This window comes from Myotis lucifugus, unplaced genomic scaffold (assembly GCF_000147115.1).
Source record: "Myotis lucifugus unplaced genomic scaffold, Myoluc2.0 scaffold_635, whole genome shotgun sequence".
NCBI classification, from domain to species: Eukaryota; Metazoa; Chordata; class Mammalia; order Chiroptera; family Vespertilionidae; genus Myotis; species Myotis lucifugus.
The window spans coordinates 370,218-393,041 of NW_005871683.1; the positions used below are offsets into that span (position 1 = coordinate 370,218).

Below are 22,824 nucleotides of genomic sequence, written 5' to 3' on the forward strand. Positions count from 1 at the left end.
GATCACATAGACCAGCGGTTCTCAACCTGTGGGTCACGACCCCTTTGGCAGGCAAACGACCCTTTCACAGGGGTCGCCTAAGACCATCCTGCCTATCAGATATTTACATGACGATTCATCACAGTAGCAACATGACAGTGATGAAGTCGCCACGAAAATAATGTTATGGTTGGGTCACCACATGAGGAACTGTATTTAAAGGGCCAGAGGGTTGAGAACCGCTGACATAGACTAACATGGCAACACGCCGCTCAGAGTCGCACATGGCAGCGTTCAGTGCCTCTCAGCTTCCTTCCTGTCCGCCCTCGATGCCGGGAGCAGAGTCTCAGGCAGGAGACGCAGGGGAACGGGGCTGAGCCCTCAGAGAAAATCTCCCCGTTCCTTCCTATTTTTAGGCCTGGTAACGGCACCGGCGTGGAGTAAAATTGTCACCGTGACGACAGCTCTGTTCTCCCCGAGGAGAGATGCATGCCGCCAGCGAAGTGTTTTGACAACAGTAGACTGTGCTCACGCTGTGTCCTCGCACAGATCCATCTCGCAACCCTCTCCATTCTTGTACTCCTGCAAGACGTGCTCAGGCAAATGGCATCCGATCTCCGGTCTGGGTTGCCTCTGCTCCCAAGCCTTAGGCAGAAAGCCGCCACCACGGTGGGGAGGCCTGGGGTGTGCCCTGCGCCTGGTCTCATTCCAGGCAGAGGGGACAGTGAGCTGAGCAGAGGGGCCCTGCATTCCTAGGGAGAGCGGCGGACAGGCCTTAGCTTCGTGTGGCTGGGAGCCGGGAGCAGTGTCCTTGTCGCCAGGAGCTCTGTACGTGACGGGAATATTTTGCACAGCGGCATCCGTAGAGGGGAAAGATCATATACTAACACCTTGGATGGGCATTCAGTTGCTCCCAGCGATCAGGGATAGAAACAGGATGGGCATAACCACAAAATTGTGTCTTCCAGTCTCTGCCCCAGCCTCTGTGTGGTCATGTCTGCTCCTATTCACTTCTGCCCAGAGAGCTCTAGATGCCCCAAGTGTACCTTCCTTTTTTTAAAAATATATTTTATTGTTTTTTTACAGAGAGGAAGGGAGAGGGATAGAGAGTTAGAAACATCGATGAGAGAGAAACATCGATCAGCTGCCTCCTGCACACTCCCCACTGGGGATGTGCCCGAAACCAAGGTACATGCCCTTGACAGGAATCGAACCTGGGACCCTTCAGTCCGCAGGCCGATGCTCTATCCACTGAGCCAAACCGGTTAGGGCAAGAGTACCTTCCTGTTCGTGAACTTGACCCCTAGGACACCAGGTCATGCCCACATTTCCTCCCTCCCTGGCCAGTGGTGCACCGGTGCTGGCTCCCACGGGCTTGTGAGAGGCAATGGTTCCATTTCTAAAGGATTTTGCTAAGCAGTTGTTAAACACAGCTATTGTTAAAGCTGGTTATACAAGTTTACAGTTAAATAAATGATGTTAAAAACAAAGGTAATAGATAGTCAACATTTATCACCTCCTAATTATTTTTTAATATATTTTATTGATTTTTTACAGAGAGGAAGGGAGAGGGATAGAGAGTTAGAAACATCGATGAGAGAGAAGCATCCATCAGCTGCCTCCTGCACACCCCCCACTGGGAATGTGCCCGCAACCAAGGTACATGCCCTCGACCGGAATCGAACCTGGGACCCCTCAGTCCTCAGGCCGACCAGGGCCATCACCTCCTAATTATTTTACCATCTTCTTTGTTCTCAAGGTTCTGTCTATTGTGTCCATGGCGGCAATACTATATAACAGCACGCTACCGTGCGTCTTTCCCATCATTGTGTTCAGCGATGTCTCGGTGGTAGCTTGAAACGGGCTACGGTGGGAGTATTTATGCCACAGAAATTGGCAAATACTACAGGTTAGTTCCCTCCTGCTCCCTCCCTGCCCCCCAACCCACCCCGCCTTCCTTCTCCAGGGCTAGTTGTTAGCCATTTACTAGTACTCACTGTTCACATTTCCTGGCTCTGGCACACAGCATGGCCACACGGGCCCGGCTTGCTGACAGCTTTTAATCCTGATCACTCACTCACTCATCCCCAATATTATAGCTCTGTGAAACTCTGACAGGCCTCGGTGTGCTCCCCCTTCTCTCTGCCTTCGTGCTTTTGGGCGGCCTGGACAGTCCTTATTTCGACTGATGAACGTAGTCTTGCCCCGTCACTGCCTTTGTCTCTTCTATTCACATGCCTCAATGACTTTGTGAGTTTAGTAATTTGACGTAAGATGGGGAGGAGCAAAGGGAAGCGTCATATCATGGAGCCTGTGACCTTCACCCCTTTCCTCTCCCTTTCTCTCACTCTTCGTGTGTTTCTTCTAAAGATACATGAATAAATGAGACTTCCACCCTCCTCACCCCAACAATGTATTTTACAATGATCATCATTGCAATGGCCGACATTTCTTGAGCAGTTATATTCCATACACTCTGGTACGTGCACTGCCTATCAGTGATGGCGAACCTATGACACGCGTGTCAGAGGTGACATGCGAACTCATTTTTTTGGTTGTAAGGGTTCTGCATAAGTGATTACCATTATATTCCATGCACTATAGCACGTGCACTGCACAAGTGATTACCGGTATACAGTGGGGCCTTGACTTACGAGTGTCCCGACTAACGAGTTTTTTTGAGATACCAGCTGTCTCTCGGCCGATTTTTTGCATTGAGTTGATAGAGTAATTTGAGTTAACGAGCTCCTTAACGAGCTCGGTCTCGGAACGAATTAAACTCGTAAGTCAAGGCCCCACTGTATTCCATGCACTGTGGTAAGTGCACTGCATAAGTGATTCCCGTTATATCCCATGCACTGTGGTATTGCACTGCATAAGCGATGACCTTCCATTCCAAACCATACGCCCACTTTACAGATGATGATCCTGAGACCAGTGATGCTGAAGGTCACCCGGCTGGAGTTTCTGTGCCGTTTGTTTGTTCATCTCGAATTTCTTTCAGCAGAACCTCCCTGGCCACTCCCTGGCCACGGCCAGCCAGGTTTTCCCATGTGGCCAGGAAGATGGATTTCGTAGCACAGGGGCTGCCCCATCGCACGCGGTGGGAACATCCTACTGAACGGGATGGAAAATTAGGCATGGCAGGAAGATTAATTAGCATACATGCCAGAGTAAGCAGTCACTTTGTTAAGCCTCCGACTTGGCCTTCATTGCCACCATTAGCGAGCAGAAATCAGCTTTTGCAGGGTGCATTCAGCAGCTAACGGTATTGAACGCTCTGTAAAAGGTCTTCTCTCAGAATGATTTTCTCTCATCCGTTTAAGTGGATGCTACGGGTTTTTAAAAAAATATTAAATTTTGCCGTCTTGTGGCTTGCCTTACAGTTGCCGAAGAAGCAGGGAGCTTTTGAAAGGTGACAAAAGTAAAAATCCTAGAGGGAAGGCCTGTGGGAAATGTGCATGTCAAATATATATCCACTCCCCCCCCAGCCCCCCGTTAATTGAATGAGAGGATAAGGAGTCAGATTTCCCCACGAAAAGTAGAGAAATCACTTACATACCAAGCACTTCATCCCACTCTACTGTGCTTATGTCTCAATTCACTGTTTATAGTTTCATCCTGTTTCTGGTGTATTCTCATTCACCAAGCTGTTGAATGGAGGACTGGAGATAAATAAGATCTATTTCTGAGACAGGGAGTGCTCATTCATTCACTCATTCAACAAACTCCCGTTGAGCTTTGGCATGTGAGGTATGATTGAGTGGATTTTTAGCTCCCTGACATCCTGACAGATGCTATGAAGTTTAAAGAGAAAAGGGAATATGGTAGGTGAGACCAGCGTCTTGTTCCTAAACGATCTTGAAGTATCATTAGAAAATAAAATTAGTGCCCAGCCAGTGTGGCTCAGTGTTTGAGCATTGACCTTTGAACCTGGAGGTCATGGTTTGATTCCTGGTCAGGGCACATGCCCGGGTTTCGGGCTCCATCCCCGGTAGGGGGCATGCAGGAGGCAGCCACTCAATGATTCTCTCTCATCACTGATGTGTCTATCTCTCTCTCCCTCTCTGAAATCAATAAAAAATATATTCAAAAAAAGAAATTAAAATTGGCATGAAACAATCAAGAAATAAGACAAGCCCTAACCGGTTTGGCTCAGTGGATAGAGCGTCAGCCTGCGGACTGAAAGGTCCCAGGTTCGATTCCGGTCAAGGGCATGTACCTTGGTTGCGGGCACATCCCCAGTAGGGGGTGTGCAGGAGGCAGCTGATCGATGTTTCTCTCCCATGGATGTTTCTAACTCTCTATCCCTCTCCCTTCCTCTCTGTAAAAAAATCAATAAAATATATTTTTTTAAAAAAAGAAATGAGACAGAACTCGACCATGCTGGTGGCGGCAGGAGGCATCATTCAACTTGCCCCGGAGAGGGCTGCTATATCCAAGTCAAGGTGCCTAACATGCAGAAAAGGTAGGTAAAAATAAGCCTTGCTCATTAGCTGGCTCCCTGCTCTACACAGCTGTCCCCCAAATCTGTCTTGTTCTGCTCAAGTGTAAGTAGTCTCCCTCCTTAGAAGTGGCCAGAGGGAGAGAGAGGAGCCGGCTGGAGGAGACCAGTCATAACTCATCACTCTAAGAGGCTTCAAACTCTTTATACGAAAACAAAACAGAACAAAACACAACGCCTCTCAGCTGTCGAAACCAGGCTGGGTGCTAAGGGCTTTCCATGCATTATTGGATCGAATCTGCCACCAACTCCGCAAGGCTCTTCTCATTCCCTTTCACAGAGGAGGAAAGCAGGCTCAGCAACGTGAAGTCGCTCGCTCAGGCTCACGCAGACAGTGCCAGAACACCGGGAATCAGACCCCGGGCACTCTTGTCCCACTGCCGGGTGATTCTCGCTAGACCCCACGTGGTCAGTGGCTGGCCAGCTGCCGAGGTTAGCAGGTGCGTTGTCAGACCTCGGCCCTCATTACTGTCATTATTGGCCTGCTCCGTGGCTGACAGGTGCTCTGCAGTGAGGCTGCTTATGAAGGAAAAAGCCTGAAATTAAAATCCCTCTTGCTGGCCTAGCCTGTGCGGCTCAGTGGGTAGAGCGTCGGCCTGCAGACTGAAGGGTCCTGGGTTTGATTCCCGGTCAGGGCACATACCCCGGTTGCAGGCTCGATCCCCAGTAGGGGGTGTGCAGATGGCAGCCGATCAGATTTTCTCTTCTCATTGATTTCTATCTCTCTCTCCCCCTCTCCTTTACTCTCTGAAATCAATAAAAATATTAAAAAATAAAAGTCACCTAATTTTTAATATATTTTTATTGATTTCAGATAGGAAGGCAGAGGGAAAGAGGTAGAAACATCAAAGATGAGAGAGAATCATGGATTGGCTGCCTCCTGCATGCCCCGCCTACTGGGGATCAAGCCCGCAACTGGGGTATGTGCCCTGACCAGGAATTGAACGGTGATCTCCTGGTTCACAGGTTAATGCTCAACCACTGAGGCACGCCAGGCAAAAATCGCCTAACTTTTAGTCCTCGGGTTTTAACCAGTGTGTTTTGAAGAATTTGCTGGTCTAGAAAGTATTCTCGTTATATTTAAAATAATTAGGGTCGCTAACCAGGTCTGCTTCACTGTTTGGAAGGTGCTTTTCTTTCCAGTTAGTGAAGTCTGGTAGGAGTGAGAATTATGAAGGGCTAAAAAAATATTGCTTACATTTTAACACACAAACAAAGGTCCTACTGAGTAACCAGTATTTTTTACCGGTCCACTCTGTTTTGCATTTTTCTGACTCTCCATGAAGAGCAAATGATTCTTTGACACTGCTTGGTAAGAGGAAGTGAAAAGACTATTATAAGAAAGGCTGCATTAAAGATATGGTCCCAGAAGCTCCCAACCCCTGAAATAAGTGTTTAAAGATGCAAGTTCAGGCATCAATGTTACTGTAATTGAAGAGCCTTTGAGGAAGGCGGCTTGATGCTCTTCAGCGAGGAGTGGCCAGCAGCCCCAGAACCCATACTGAGGGTGGACAGTGGTACTGAGGTGTGCATATGTCCACTTTCTACCTTGGCCTTATTCCCCACACAGACTTGAGTCCATGTATCATCTAAGTTTGTAACATTGAAAACACGTGGGGGGCCCTGGCCAGTTTGGCTCAGCGGATAGAGCGTCAGCCTGCAGACCAAAGGGTCCCAGGTTCAATTCCGGTCAAGGGCACATGCCCGGGGTTGTGGGCTCGATCCCCCCCAGTGGGGGACATGCAGAAGGCAGCCAATCAATGATTCTCTCTCATCATTGATGTTTCTATCTCTCTAGCTCTCTCCCTTCCTCTCTGAAATCAATAAATATATTTTTTTTAAAAGCCAAGAGCTTTCTTAAAGAAAAACACGTGGGGGAAGTTATCATTTAGCTCAAGGTTCTACTTTCGCGATTTCAAAACCAAGTTAAATTTGCATTTGGGTAACACAAAGCTACCTATCTCTGTATAGAACGAACGTCTCTGTGAATGTCCAGCTAGCCAGCTCTTCATTTGTGAAGGCAATAATAGAAGTTGAGTCATCTTTGAACACCTATCTTTTACCAATAAATATTCATAGATACTGTGCTTCAGTCGTTTCTGGGTCCGAGTTTTTTTTAATTTATTTTTTTCCTTTGGAATTGGTTACTGTTGATACCACCGTGGCATCTCGCTTAACCAAGGGGTGCCCGCCTTTCAGATGGGTTCCTGTCGTGGGAGAAAGATTTAGACCCCGTTATGCAAACTCTTGGTCTAATCCAGTGGTTCGCAACCTTCTGGCCCTTTAAATACAGTTCCTCGTGTTGTGACCCAACCATAAAATTATTCTCGTTGCTACTTCATCACTGTCATGTTGCTACTGTGATGAATCGTCATGTAAATATCTAATACGCAGGATGGTCTTAGGCGACCCCTGTGACAGGGTCGTTTGACCACCAAAGGGGTCGCGACCCACAGGTTGAGAACCGCTGGCTAATCTATAAAATGGGGTAACAACACCTCCCACGGGATTGTAGGAGACAACAGGTAGAAACCCCAAAGCCCAAGGCCTCGCCTGGACACAGTAGCCACCCCGATTGCTCGCTCTCCACTGCGAATGAGGTTAGAGGTTCTCCCGAGTTCAAAGCTGACCGGCCCAAGGCAAACAGGCCAATCAAGGGAGGGAAAACAAAGAAAAGAAAGAAAGTCGCTTTTTTCCAGGGTTCCCAGAATCACCTGTCCGCGGCCTCGCCTCCTCCCGCCGTCAGGCCCCACGCGGGGGGACACGCAGGGGGTCGTGAGCCTGGGCAGCCGGTGCAGGTGTCTGAGCTGCCACCGGTGGGCACAGTGTCCCCGCGCCCCGGGCACCGCGCCCTGCGGGGCTGCAGCCGGGCTGCGTGGGCATCTTCAGGGAGCGCCCGCGGCGCACCTGGTCAAGGTCACCTGGGCCCTTGCCCCGCCCACACCCTCCCAGCATCCTCTTCAGTGGCCTCCGACCCTCCCCTCCTCCCAGTCGCCCCTGCGGGAGCTCGGACCTCGGCGGGCGTTGCGGGCCCCGGTGCAGGGCAGCCCGGCTCGGTGGCCACTGCGGCCAGAAGGCGTTGACCTTGCGCTGTCCCTCTGGGTCGCCTTCGCCCGGAGCCCTCCGGCCCCTGGGCCCCAGGAAGGGCCGAAGCAGGTAAGGGCAGCGGGGACCCCCTTCGACACCTGCCCTTCGTGTCCGTCTGCCCAGCCCTGGGCGGCAAGGGCCCGGTTTGGGGTGTGGGGGTGTGGGAGGGGGGACAGGCCCAGGCCGGCCTGGTGCTGACCTGGGGCTGGGCTGGTGGGTGCCAGGCCGTGGGAATTCGTGGGGCACCCACCGTGCACCAGGCATGCCTCCGACTAATGCCCCTCCCCTAAAGGGGCTTCCCCTCCTCGTGCAGGAGTAGCCCCCCCTTTTTATTGAATTTATGGGGGTGACCTTGGTTAATAAAAGTATATAGCTTTCAGGTGTACAATTCTATAATCCATCGTCACCCCCCCTCCCCCAAATCAAGTCTCCTCTTTATCAGGTAAGTGAGCTCTCTTCTAGATTAATGGGAGTTTGGGGGTGTCCCTCCCCCCCCTCAGTTATAAGTGAGTAATGAACTCTGAGAAAAACTTTGCCAGCATTTACTGTGTAATATATGCACACACATACATGTATACACAGCACAAATATAGATGAATATATGTGATTTAATGTGCACAGACATAACTTCTAAGTTAATACAGAGAATTACATTAGCAACATTCATGGATATTGTACCAGCATTCATGGGATAAACTCTATCAATCAACCTATAGATAGGTAAAAACAGATATTTCTCACACACACACACACACACACACACGTACGTGCACACATACATATATATCAACACGCATTGCTGGATTTGACTTACTAATATTTTATTTAGGATGTTTGCATTTATGTTCAGAAGTGTTATTGTCTGTAAATTTTTTTTGGTGCGTGTCCTGTTCTTGTCTGGTTTGGGAAGCGTTGCTATTTTAATTTCAATACACGAGTTCAGTAGCTCTTCTTTATTTCGGGGAGTCTGCCTAAGGTTTTTCTGCCCTCGGCGTCTTTGATGACGCTCACCTGTGAAGGTCGTTGGGCCCGTGTCTTTCACTTAATTGGGGTCAGGGAGAGCCTTTCGAGTACCGTTTCCTTTTTTCCTTCACCAGCTTTTAGTTTTATTGATCTTTATTATCGTTTGGTTTCTGTTATAGTAATTTCTCCTCTTTTGGGCTTGTTCAGTTTCTAGCTTCTTTATTGAACACTTATTTTTTTTGTCTTTAAAGTACTAAATGCATTTAATACTCTTCTAAGTTCTAAAAACTGCTACAAAAAATAAAAACTGCTACAGCTGCATCCAAGTTTGAATAAGTGAATGGTTCAGTGGTTTCATTGTTGAATGGGTTTAACTAATGAGTAATGTCTACTTTTATTTTCTTTTTGATCCATGCTTGTTTTGAGTTAACTATATATTTAAATAAGCTTAATGCTCTTATTATTTTCTTTATTGGCATATTTTTCTTTTGTTCGTTAGTTTATTTTGTTCGTTATTCCATACATAAGTGAATGAGTGGTGTTTGTCTTTCTCTGACTGGCTTGTTTCACTTAGCATAATACACTCCAGGTCCATCCATGTTGTTGTTAAGGTAAGATTTCCTCCTTTTTTGTGGCTGAGTACTATTCCATTGTGTAAATGTACCACAGCTTTTTGATCCACTCGCCCACTGATGGGCACTCGGGCTGCTTCCAAATCTTGGCTATTGTAAATAACGCTGCCCTAAACATAGGGGTGCAAATTAGTGTTTTGGGGTTTCTTCCGATAAATTCCCAGAAGAGGAAAGATTAAAAATGGTGGCGGAGTAAATCGTTGCTACACTGACACACTCCCAGGACCAAACTGGAATTACAACTAAAATACAGAAAAAACACCCTGAATAACCAACTGAAGACTCGCTGGAGGGAACCCTGAAAACCAAGGACAGACAGTAGAGACCACACCCAGTGGTTCTCAACCTTCCTGATGCCACCACCCTTTAATACAGTTCCTCATGTTGTGGTGACCCCCAACCATAAAATTATTTTCGTTGCTACTTCATAACTGTAATGTTGCTACTGTTATGAATCGTAATGTAAATATCTGATATGCTATATGTGTTTTCCGATGGTCGTGACCCACAGGTTGAGAACAGCTGAAGAGGAACGAGAGAGGGAGAGAGGGAGGGAAATAGAGAGAGGCATTGATGTGAGAGAGACACATTAATTGGTTGCTTCCCACACATGCCCTGAATGGGGCCAGGGGTCGAACCTGCAACCCAGGGACATGCCCTTGACCAGAAATCGAACCCATGACCCTTCAGTGTGCAGGCTGATGCTCTAACCACTGGGGAACACCTTCCAGGGTTCTATGTGCAGTTTTGAATTCCTATAGTCATAGTTGTGAAATCATCTTTGACATTAAAAATTTTTTTTTTACAGCCTATTACTTCATAGTTTTATTCGGAAAAAAAACATGGCATCATATATACCCACTGATTTGACAACAATATGTAAAGACGTGAATCAGGGGCAAAGCCACAAAAAATCAAGGTAAAATAAGATATAACTGTTAAAATTTTAACAATGTATATCTAGCAGTACGTCAGTCTGCCAATGAAAAAATGTAAAGGCCACATGAGGGTTGGTAAGGATTTGAGTTTGGAAAACCTTATTTTCCTGGAGGGTGGGACCTATAGAGATAGGCAGATTAACACTGGCTGCTGGCTCCTTCTCCCAGACCCACCTTGACATGCCAAGAGAGAGAGAAAGAGGCTGATGGATGGGAGAAACTAACCAACATTTGAGAAATCCCAGGGAGGCCAAGGCTGTTGGTTCTGGGTATGGATATGGGTAGAAAATAGCCGTTCAGAGCAGATGGAGAAATTAGGAATCTGTTATAAAGAGGGTACGTAGAAAACTCCCATACCTTTGGGAAGGAAACATCTTATCTGAAAAAATAACAAATACTTTTATGAATAACTCATGGATGAAAGGAGTTATCCCTAAAGGAAATTAGAAAAACTTAGAACTGAATATATAGTAAAATAAAAAAGGGACCTTTACTGCATTAACTATGTGACACATGTAAAAACTGTGTGAGATATCTAGTTTTGAGAGAAGAATTTATAGCCATAAAACATACGATAAAATAAGAAAGGCTGAGCCAATTAGAGGCTTCCCGGAGTCCCCCGGCCCACCTCCGGGCCAATTACCGAGGAGGCTAAAAAAAAAAAAAAAAAAAAGGCTGAAAAATTAATGAGCTAATAGTTGGCTTTAAGAAATTAGAAGGAGCAAACTGAACAGAATAAACCTTTCTTTTTCTGGAAATAAAATATTTCAATTCAGTTCCACTTAAAAAACAGTAGTAGTTGCCTTACTCCAGCTATGAGCACATTAACCACATTTTCACATGCAAAAAGCTTAGGTACCTTCAGCTGCTTACAAGACATTCACATTCATGTGAAGTATATGAATTTATTACAGTTATGTATATATTTGTGACGTTCCCATCTGGTAACCTTTTAAAACTCACACGTCATATGATTATTTTCTAAAAGTCAGTGTGTTTGGCCCAGCCATCCTGGCTCAAAGGTTGAGCGTCGACCTATGAACCAGGAGGTCACGTTTCAACTCCCCAGTCAGGACACATGGCCGAGTTGTGGGCTCCATCCCCAGTGTGGGGCGTGCAGGAGGCAGCCGATCAGTGATTCTCTCATCATTGATGTTTCTCTCTCTCTGTCTCTGTCTCTCTCCCTCCTCCTCCCTCTCCCCTTTCTTCTCTAAAATAAATAAAAATATATTTTTAAAATAAGGTTAGGAGAGTCTCTTTTGAAAAACTTTAATAGTTATATTCATATAAGAATTCAATAATTTTTTTGAAACTATAAACTTCAAGCTAAAGCTTGAGCAGTTTAAGTTATCTGACTGGCAATGCATGGAATTCTTACCAGGTTGTTCTGTTTGGCTTATAGTTTGTCATTTCAAGTGGCATGCAATTCTTTATGCAGAGGGCAGAACACTCAAAGAAAGTTGAAGGAGGCGATAAAGGTTATCCGACCGTCACCATAATAAAAATCACGGATTTAAGAACTTATGAATGAGTTATAAGACCCGTGAAAGGCTACACTTTAAAACTGTTAGGAAAAAATCTAAGAGATTTTTGCCATTACCTTGGAATAAGGAGATATTTCCCAAACAAGACAGACAACACATACATATCGGCAAAGAGTGAGGATTCTTAAGTCCCAGCTTTACAAATTTATGATAACACCACTTAGACCTGTTTAGCATTTGAATAGGCTCATCAGACCTGCTTATCAAAGCACCCATCAAAAATCGCTGGAAATGATAGATACTGTGTTGTAAAGTACAGAATAAAGACGTGTGCTTTTAAGTTACAGAGAATGTTAAACATAGTATTTTCTTTCCCTTGTCATAGTAAATTTGTTCACTATGAAGAGCAGAATTACCAAGGTGTCACCCCATCGCAGGATCAACCAGCTCCAACGACAGAAAACGAAACACTGATATGTAGACCATGTCCTGCATCCTCGAAGTCAGAAAAAACAGAAGTTTATTACCCAGATGATTACTGTCCAGGCATGTTGACTTATCTTTTCTTGTATGGAAATGAAAAGGAGTTTTATAGCATTGAGTCAAGATAACAAGTGAAATACATTGAAATACTACTTCCTTAGTCATAGCAATTAGCAATATCTTTCGATATAAACCTTGCCTTTTTAAAGGGGACATAATCACCCAGCTGGTTCTGTTGCCCCAAGAATCAAGAGGTCACGGTTTGATTCCTGGTGAGGGCACGTGCCCGGGTTGCAGGCTCGATCCCCAGTAGGGGGCGTGCAAGAGGTAGCAGATCAATGATTCTCATTGATATTTCTCTCTCTATCCCTCTCACTTTATCTCTAAAACAAACAAACAAAAATCAAGAAAAACATGTTTATTTTAAAAATATAAAGGGAACATATCTAATTACTGATCATAATATTAAAAATAACAGCGATACCACTGCCACCACCAAGAACATGGGACATTCCTGTAGCAGTTTACAGTTCACATCACTCTTTCACGAGTATCATCTTTTTTTTCTGAGGACAACATTCTCCTAAATCCCAGTGCCTTCTGGCTGTTGCCACCTTTCTCTCCACCCCCACCCCTACCCCCACCCCTTCACAAGCCCCTCCCCCCAAAATTGGGACTATTGGCTGAAATAGAACTTACTGTTTCATTTGTACTTATTTTGTTTTGCTTGTCATTTCTGTGTCTTATCACCTACTTGATTGTTGCTCGGTGCCTTGCACTACATAAATATTTGTTAAGTCAATGAGGAGAAAAATGTATTTGCTCTTTAGAAACCCCGTTGTCAATAACTCCCCCATTCTTCTTCATGTTAAAAATCCACCAATCAGGCAAGTCATAGGAGGAATGAGAAACAGGCCCTCTATAACTTTTCTGAACTTGTATCTAAACATTTTCTGAGCTCAGTTACCAAATTACAGTTAATAAAAAGGGGTTTGGTATGTATTCTGTAATGAGGATTCACATTTTTTGTAATAATAAAATCAAATGCTAACATTTACCTTAGAAAGCACTTGCTGTGTGCTTTAAATATATTTACCAATTTAATCTTTACATCACCCTATGAGGCTTTCACTGTAACAATCCTTATTTCAAAGGTGGGGATAGTAAAACAGACCGATCACTTACAGAGTAAACCACAGGACAGAGGTAAAGCTCATAATTGCGCCGGGAACCACGGTGTCTTGACTCAGAGCTTGTGTAAATCCGTTAACGATATAATGATCAACTGTATTGCTTGGTGTGTGGGATTACTATGTGGTTATTCATTTAATAATGGTTTGATTCTCAGATTATCTTCCAGAAAGTAGAACTCAACAGGTTGTTGATCCAAAACCAGTTCCCCAGAAGAAGAAAGAGAAAGCAAAGGAAAAAAAGGATCAAACTTATCCTTCGCCGAAAGCCAAGGAGAAAAGGCTTATATCCTATGATAGGACAGGTGCGTGGTATTCCTTGTTTAGAAGACTCGATACTTTTTCAAGTTACGCTGCGGTTTTGTGTGCTTAGGTATATTGCACAATGATTTTAGACCAGCGGTTCTCAACCTGTGGGTCGCGACCCTTTTGGGGGTCGAATGACCCTTTCACAGGGGTCGCCTAAGACCATCGGAAAACAGATATATAATGACATATTGTTTTTGTGATTAATCACTATGCTTTAATGATGTTCAATTTGTAACAATGAAATTGGGGGTCACCACAACATGAGGAACTGTATTCAAGGGTCTCGGCATTAGGAAGGTTGAGAACCACTGCTTTAGAAGAAACAGTCTTACTGCATTTTGTGTTTGGTTGCTTAAACAATTATTTACAATCTTTTTGAAAACCTAAAATATCAGACTGTTCAATCACTGTTTTTACTTAACACAAATCTCTGAAGGTTATGATTATAGAACTAGAAATAAGATAAACTTTGGTTTTGTTTTATGCTTTCAGTAGCACTTTCTAGAATTACTACATTTAATAGGTTTACGTCTTTGTCTGACAAAAAGTTCAAATCCCCAAATAAATAATTCATTTAAACAGATTTATCTCCACTAGCATTTTCCAGTTTATACTCTCTCTATATCGGAAATTCTTATTTGTATTAATATTTTAAGTTTTATAGGAAAAAGAAAGACTTCTCACTTGAAGTGCCATGGTCCAGGGCAGGTTCATCATAAAGTTATTGAAGCTTGAACTTTGGGGCCCCTTGTTACCCAGGCTTCATGTGTTTTTAAGCACAAATAGCACAAAACCCGCATGGATGTGGTGGTGTCCACACCCTTGTCTAATCCCCTCCACCTTATAATAATTATGTATGCTTGCCTAAATAACTGCATGTTTTTCTAAAATGGCTAACCACTCTCCCAGTTCCTCTTTTGATTTGAAATACCACTTTTTCACTTACTGGATTGTATTGTATAAATTGTCATAACTGTTTTTCTTTTCCTATGCCAACATCACACTGCTTTGATTTCTATGTTTTTACATCCGAGTCTGTGATATTACTCGTGCGCACATAGTTTGTACGATTTCCTTATACTAGTTTTCCGTTCCTCTTCCTCCTCTCTTTTATACCTAATGTTAACCAGCTTTCTTTTCAATTAACTATTTTAAATGTGTTTCCATGTTTAAGCAACTGACAGGACATAGGCTAGTCAATGCCTCGAGCACAAAATTGAAAAGGGAACTTACTCTGACATGCAACGCCTTTCCAAATTCCTGACACTCTTTTTTAAAATATTTTATTGATTTTTTACAGAGAGGAAGGGAGAGGGATAGAGAGTTAGAAACATCGATGAGAGAGAAACGTCAATCAGCTGCCTCCTGCACACCCCCAACCGGGGATGTGCCCGCAACCAAGGTACATGCCCTTGACCGGAATCGAACCTGGGACCCTTCAGATCGCAGGCCGACGCTCTATCCACTGAGCCAAACCGGTCAGGGCCCTGACACTCTTACACGATCGCTCAAATCCCATTGCATCCTTCGCGAGAGAGTGGTTTTGATCAGCCAGTGTTTGTGATTTCTGGAGGAAAAGAAATCTTGAACGACTTCATGGGCCTTGTCCGTTTTGCCAGCATGGCGTCTGGCACGCTCCTCCCATGATTTTTTCCCCCGAGAAAAGATATTTAAGAGCCAAGAGGGCAACCTGTAGGGCCTGGCGAACAAAAGCCAAGAAAAGTGAACGTTTCAAGAAGAGTTTCGTCAGCTGCTAGGAGAGCAAGAAAGATTTGGTCTGAAAGGTGTCAATGGGATGAGTAGTCTCAGGAGGATGAGCTGCATCTTACGTAGCCATCCCTTCTCTTCTGACGCCATTGCCCTCACCCTGCTTAGGCCTCTGTTAAGAAGATCCTTCTGACCGTGTGTCTGTGCTAGTGTCTCTTTTTTGCTAGTCACCTGTGTCATTAGGACTTTGGGGATCTCTTTCTCAAATGGAAAAAATATTACATCTTCTTTCCAGCTTCAGTTAAAATTGAATCTTAAGCTATCTTTTCTCCTCCAATTGTGTCATCGGTGTAAACTTTGAGTATCAGTTGCCATTGAAATTTGTTCTCTAGGTAGAAAAATTTGGACTAGTATACATACCCTTAAGCGATGCCCATACTGGCACTTACATTGGATCTTGTTTTAATATTCTCAACCAGAACCAGAGGATGACAATGTGATTAGACATATCCTCAGGCTGAGAAGAAAGCTTGGGTGGCAGACAAAATTACCCCACTGTAAGTTGGATTACTGGAATCCCGAAACTACAGTTCAGAAGATTACTGTAAAGGTATTATTTTATCCAACTGTGTACTATAAAAGTTAATGTTTGAAACTGTATCTTAATCTTGGTATCATTCATTATACTACACTAGAGGCCCAGTGCACAAAATTCGTGCATTGGTAGGGTCCCTGGCGGCTGGGTCTTCCTTCCTTTCCCCCACTGGTCCCACCCCCTGGTCGAACTCCCGGACAACTCCCGGTCGAGGGGACAATTTGCATGCTTTGCTTTTATTATATAGGATTAGAATCATTATTATATTAATGTCAAGTCATAATCTCGTTCCATAGTGAATGCTTATAAAAAGTATTTGGCATCACTTCATTTTGCTTATTTAAAGAATGGAACGGGTAAGAAAATCAATCTGCCTGAAATTGGAATGTACTCTTAACTTCATGTTTATCAGCTTTTTGTGATTTTAAAAAGAAATCCTGGTGGAAAGCTGGATGCAAAATTCAAAATTACAGTCATTGGAAGCTGTTTAATCAGTTCAGCGGCCTCTGAAGGCATCATTCACTGAATTAGAATAAGGAACACTAAGAGCTCTTTTATAATAAAAGTTAATTATCCAGAAAAGGCTAAATGAAACTTTTTTAATTTAAATTTTTTATTTAAAGTATTACATATGTCTCCTTTTCCCTCCATTGACCTCTCCCTGGCCCTTCCCACCCCACCCCCCATAAATGAAACTTTCTTATAGAGTTTTATCAATAAAAGTTAGAAGTTTCAAAGCTAAAGTAAATAAATTTGACTTAAAAACTTTCTTAGCGGGGAATGTCTGATTTCTCAGGCCCTCAAGTGAACGAGGAAGAGACACGAGAGTACATTGCAATAGCTCAGAACATGGACTCAGGGTCAGCCTTGTATTCCAATGCCTACCTTGCCACTCTCTGACTTTGTGGCTTTTCTCCAATTACCTAAATTCCCAACATAGTAATTTATACATCTGTTTACTGAGGTTAAAAAGATAAATTTAAGAGATTAAAGTTAATATGTTAAAAATTCTGTGGTTGCAGCCAAACCGGTTTGGCTCAGTGGATAGAGCGTCGGCCTGCGGACTGAAAAGTCCAAGGTTTGATTCCAGTCAAGGGCATGTACCTTGGTTGGGGGCACATCCCCAGTAGGTGTGCAGGAGGCGGCTGGTTGATGTTTCTCTCTCATCGATGTTTCTAACTCTCTATCCCTCTCCCTTCCTCTCTGTAAAAAAATCAATAAAATATATATATAAATCTGTGGTTGTAGAGATACGTATGTAGAACACTTGTTACTCATTAACTATTTATTGCTTGACAAATATTAGCTGTTAGTTATACTAAACCATCATCATCAAAAGAAATGATAAATTTCATATGCTCAAAAGGCTTCTGGTGTTGGCAGACAGATTTCCTGGAAGTGCAACATACCTGGCAAAGGTATGAGTCCTTTGGGTTAAGAAGCATGCATGACCCTGGCTGGTTTGGCTCAGTGGATAGAGCATCGGCCTGGGGACTGAAGGTTCCCAAGTTTGATTCTGGTCAAGGGCACATGTCCAGGTTGCAGGCACAATCCCCAGTAGGGGGCGTGCAGGAGGCAGCCGATCAATGATTATCTCTCATCATTGATGTTTCTCTCTCTCCCTCTCCTTTACTCTCGTAAATCAATAAAAATATATTTAAAAAAAATAAGCATGCATGAGTAAGCATACAGATCAATTTTCATGAATGTTTTTTTTTTACCACATTATATATAAGAATGAAAATTAAATGCATTGAATCTTAAGATTGATCTTGTTGAACTCTGATTAGACACAATTTGATGTTAGCTTTTCTCTCAATATTATTTTTAATCTGTATTGACATTTCAGTTTACTGAGTAATGGGTCCAGCCATTTTACTACTTAATCTGGTCAAGTTAATGAAAAAAACTTTTTTTAACCTCAGAAACCTTTGGAAGATGATGGCGAATTTGTATATTGCCTTCCTCAGAAAGACCCTAACGTCTTTTGTAATCCATACAATCTTCAGGTGGTCTCTGCCCACAAAGCTAGAAATTGCAAAGAATTTTGGACTGTGACTGCTTCATTCGTTTCAAAGGTAATATATAACGAAAGAAAATCAAGTTTGGCTATAGATGAGGCGGTGGGGGTCAGAGAGAGAAAACGCTTAATTATACAGATAAGTGGTTCTGAGACAAACACAGGCTTTCTTCATTTCTTGAAGATAGTTCATATATTTTAAAGAAATAAAGTCCTTTCATGCCTTCTATCTGCAGGTTACCAAAATAGGTGTCGTGGAAGATGTAGAACTCATACCTACTCTGGAATGGCTAATAGAAAGGAGATTTTTCTACATATTACAAAAATTCAAGATCGTTTCTAATTTTCGGTGAGATGAATGAAATGGAACCCAATTGTTTCTAATACGATCCTTTTGAAACAGTAATCTGCTGGATGCTGTCTGTGTTTTGCTATCGTAAAGCCATATTTATGGGGAATTATAGAGGAAATGGAGATGTCTATACATTTTTTTTTTTAGATAAAGGAAGCTTACCCACTTAAGTATTACAACTCTCAATTTTATCTTTTTGGATGAATCTTGTAAGAAAAAGGTATTTTAAAGCCAAGTAACTTAAATGGACTATAATGACCTTAATTTACTTTTTGTTTTTCATCCCTTTATTTATTAAATGAATATTAATTGAGTCTGCTACAAACCAGGCATTATTCTAGATGCTGTTGAACAAACCAAACAATTGTCCAGCTCTCAAAGGTCTTAGATTATAATGGGTGAGAGATGATGAAAGCACACATATATGCAAAATGTCAGATGAAGATGAAATACTATCCTTTATAATAAAAGGGTAATATGCAAATTGACCGTAATGATGGGACCACCGGGAACAACTGGTTGCTATGACGTGCACTGACCACCAGGGGAAAGACGCTCCTCAGGAGCTGCCCCCTGGCGGTCAGTGTGCTTCCACAGGGGGAGCTCCGCTCAGCCACAAGCTGGGCTGATGGCTGTGAGCACAGTGGCGGTGGCAGGAGCCTCTCCCACCTCCTCAGCAGCGCTAAGGATGTCCAACTGCGGCCCACAGGGATCCGGCCTAAGCCATCAGTCGGACATCCCCTGAGGGCTCTCAGGCTGCCAGAGGGATGTCTGACTGTCAGCTTAGGCCCGCTCCCCAGGTGGACATTTCCTGAGGGGTCCCAGACTGCAAGAGGGCACAGGCCGGGCTGAGGGACCCTCACCCCCTCCGCGAGTGTATGAATTTTCGTGCACCAGACCTCTAGTCTATATATATAAAAGCCTAAGTGACTGTTCGACCAGTAGCTATGATGCACACTGACCACCAGAGGGCAGACACTCAGTGCACAGACATGGAAACATGGAACAGACTGATGAATCTCAGAGGGAAGGGGGGAAAGGGGAGGGGTGGAAGAGATTAACAAAGATCGTATATGCATACTAGAGGCCTAGTGCACGGATTCATGCACCAGTGGGGTCCCTCAGCCTGGCCTGCGCCCTCTCGCAATCCGGGACCCTCGGGGAATGTCAGATTGCCAGTTTCAGCCCGATCCCTGCAGGCCAGGCCAAGGGACCCCACCAGTGCACGAATCTGTGCACTGAGCCTCTAATGAAAAAATAAAGCAGCATTCAGGAGCTTGGCAGTTTTTTTTTTAATATATATTCTTTAAATTGATTTTTTACAGAGAGGAAGGGAGAGGGATAGAGAGTTAGAAACATCGATGAGAGAGAAACATCGATCAGCTGCCTCCTGCACACTCCCCACTGGGGATGTGCCCGCAACCACGGTACATGCCCTTGACCGGAATCGAACCTGGGACCCTTCAGTCCGCAGGCTGAAGCTCTATCTACTGAGCCAAACCGGTTAGGGCGGCAGTTTGTTTTTTATTAAATTGATTGCGGTGACATTGGTTGACATGATCACATAGGTTTCAGGCGTGTGCTTCTATGTTACAAGATCTGTATGTTGCACCCTGTGCCCCCCACCCAAAGCAGCTTACTGATTCAGACCATCATTTAAAAATGTGTCTCGTTCGAAGTTTCTACCACATCAGGGTTCCTGAGACTCTGTGATCCTTCACAAAGGAGTTCCAGACTGCTGTTCTTCCAGGATTTGTATCTTGTTTTGTACTTTTTAAATTTCCTCTCTAATGTGTGTCTTTTCTTGTGGTCTGCTGCTATCTGCTGGGGACTAGGAAAAGAGAGAAATAACATTTTTTTATCTTTTCTTTCTTTTTTTTGTGGGTTCAAGGGTGAGAGTGAGGACTGGGAGGAGGTGGTAGAGGTCAAAGGAGGAATGAGAAAGTGTCCAGAAATAACATTTTAAATGATTACATTTAATATCGTGAAAATAGTTGGAATAACTAAGGAGCTAGAGAACTTTCTGTAAGACAAGTGAATGGGTTTTGTGGCAGAGAAAGCATTCACTTACTGAGCAGATACTTCTTGTGCCTGTTCTGTTCCACTGTTATGAGCCCTGGAGGTGCAACCATGTGAAAAATATACGAGGACTCTGTCCCTAGAGAAGTTCTAGTCTCTGGAGGGAGATGGATAACAAGTAAATCAGTGAGCTCATTTCAGGTAGTGAGAAGGGCCAGAAAGATATGTAAGACGGAGAAAGCAGGTGTGTGTGTGTGTGTGTGTGTCTGTCTGTTGTAAATAGGATGGCTGATGAAAAGAAACACAAAAGAGAAAAGTTCCAGACAGAATACAGCGAGCAAGTTTAATAAGGGTGAGGAATGACCACCAGAGAAACGTTTTAGTTCCTTCCCTTTGAGTTTCGAATATTACAAACGCGTCTTTTTAAGAAAGCATACGTATTAAATATTATCAAAAGGACATGCATTGTCTTACATGTTTACTTACCGCGATACAGTGATTTCTTATCAATGTACCTTTTCATTTCATTGTCACTTGAAAATAGAATCTTGACTCCCCTTGGAATATAAGTCTCTTTTAAAAATAGCCAGTAAATGTTTAAGGGGAAAGACTATATTTTTATAGTTTTTCTGTTTATTGGAGTGTTGCAACTAAATCGCTCATGCATCTATGAGGGTTATAATGACTTTCATTTACATTTACACTTTGTTCTCTATGCTGTTGATTGTTTGGGGAGAAAGTGATACGGTTTAGTATTTGCTTTAGGTGAGTCGGGATGGATGAGGTGCCCCAGAGAATTTTCTAGTTTTTCCAAGCCTTTACTGAATTGATGTAATTGTGACTTATGAATATAGACTGTAAGAAGTCTTTTTCTTTTTCAGAATGAATAAAGCATTTGTTACTTGGAAATTGACTGTTAAAAGAATTAAGACAAACAGAAGCAGGTAAGTCTTGATAGAAATCTCAAGAGGAAGCCTTATTTTTAAATATTGTAGTATGGAAGCAGACATAAATTAATATTCACTCAGTGATTAGAAAGTCACATTCCATAACATGTATGATTAAGTTGAATCCGTCTGCATTTGAATATTTTCTGTTAAACATAATGTTATGTGTGTATATAAATGTGTAGGGGTGTGTGTGTGTGTGTGTGTGTGTGTGTGTATGTACACGTGTACACCATGCTGTGCTGTAAGGGAATCAGAGTGCTATGAAGAGCCCAGGATGAGCCCTAGCTGGTTTGGCTCAATGGATAGAGCATTGGCCTGCGGACTGAAAGGTCCCAGGTTCTATTCTTGCCAAGACTATATGCCTGGGTTGCGGGCTTGATCCCCAGTAGGGGGCATGTAGGAGGCAGCCGATCAATGATGTTTTTTTCTCTCTCTCCCTTCCTCTGTAAAATCAATAAAATATATATTTTTTTAAAAAGAGCCTAGGATGAGATTCCCTTGGTCACTCGATGTAACTTTCTGCTTTCAAAAAGAGGAGTGATTCAGTAATCCAAGGTAGACGACAGTGAATTCTATTTTGTCGGCTATCTGACAGCCAAGTTTCATTGCTGTCGTTGTTCCTAAACTTTTTACTTGGAGATTGTTGTCATTGAAATGCAGTTGCAAGAAATGATGAAGAGGGACCCCATGCACCCTTGGCCCAGTTTCCCCCAGTGGTAACATCTTGCAAATCTGTGGTAAAATACGACAAGCAGGACAGTGTGGTAGATGTAATACCTGTTAGCTATAGGCATATGAAACAAATTATACTAGTTATCTCTAAATTAACTTCGTTCATTCAGAAGGAGAGAGAATAAAGTCTGTGGACATGTTTTTAACTTCCAGGTCGTTTCTGTACTGCCATCTTTTCTGGGCTGATGAGCTATTTCAAAGCTACCTGCTTTACGTAAAGAGACTTTGTGAAGATGCTTTTAATCGCAGAAATGATGACGGATGTGAAGATAATTCATCGGCCATGTGCCTTGTAAAGGTGGGAAAAAGTAGCCCTTGTTGGTTTGGCTCAGTGGATAGAGCATCGGCCTGCGGACTGAAGGGTCCCAGGTTCCATTCCAGCTAAGGTCACATGCCTGGGTTGTGGTCTCCATCCCCAGTGTGGGGCATGGCAGGAGGCAGCCGATCAATGATTCCCTTTCATCATTGATGTTTCTATCTCTCTATCCCTCTCCCTTCCTTTCTGAAATCAATTTTAAAAACGTATATTTTTAAAAAAGTATACTACTATAAGCTAATATTGGTGTATAGAAACAAGGAAGAACAAATGGGGTTTTGAATCAAAGGAATACAGATATCTAGGTCCATAAGTAAACCATCCCTATGGATGACTAATGTCCTGGAATACCTATAAAGATCTTTATTCCCTCGGGTAGTCAGTTTTAATAGTTAGCATTTCTTATAACTAATTTCTTCCTTACACTTAACCTAAGTCTGTTATGCAGCCCTTTGTTTGCAAAACTCCAAATGTGCAATATTATTTATAAACAATCTGCATAACTGATGGGTACTAGCTAATCTTCCCTCAGTATAGCATGTCAAAAATTGTAATAAGTTGCAA

The 22,824-nt window shown here is 43.3% G+C and overlaps 1 protein-coding gene across 1 annotated transcript in view; it reads left to right on the top strand.

The window, feature by feature from the left end:
- Window positions 1-10,007: 10,007 nt before the first annotated feature.
- Window positions 10,008-22,824, top strand: part of DNAH14 (dynein axonemal heavy chain 14) — a gene marked incomplete at its 3' end in the record, with an annotated part of 59,190 nt that continues 46,373 nt past the window's right edge. Inside the window, exons 1-8 of the mRNA XM_014447297.2 lie at window positions 10,008-10,084; window positions 11,973-12,104; window positions 13,417-13,565; window positions 15,756-15,886; window positions 17,797-17,949; window positions 18,128-18,240; window positions 21,144-21,206; window positions 22,098-22,242. Coding sequence (XP_014302783.2) covers window positions 10,008-10,084; window positions 11,973-12,104; window positions 13,417-13,565; window positions 15,756-15,886; window positions 17,797-17,949; window positions 18,128-18,240; window positions 21,144-21,206; window positions 22,098-22,242 — 963 coding nt within the window. The remainder of the gene's footprint in view (window positions 10,085-11,972; window positions 12,105-13,416; window positions 13,566-15,755; window positions 15,887-17,796; window positions 17,950-18,127; window positions 18,241-21,143; window positions 21,207-22,097; window positions 22,243-22,824) is intronic.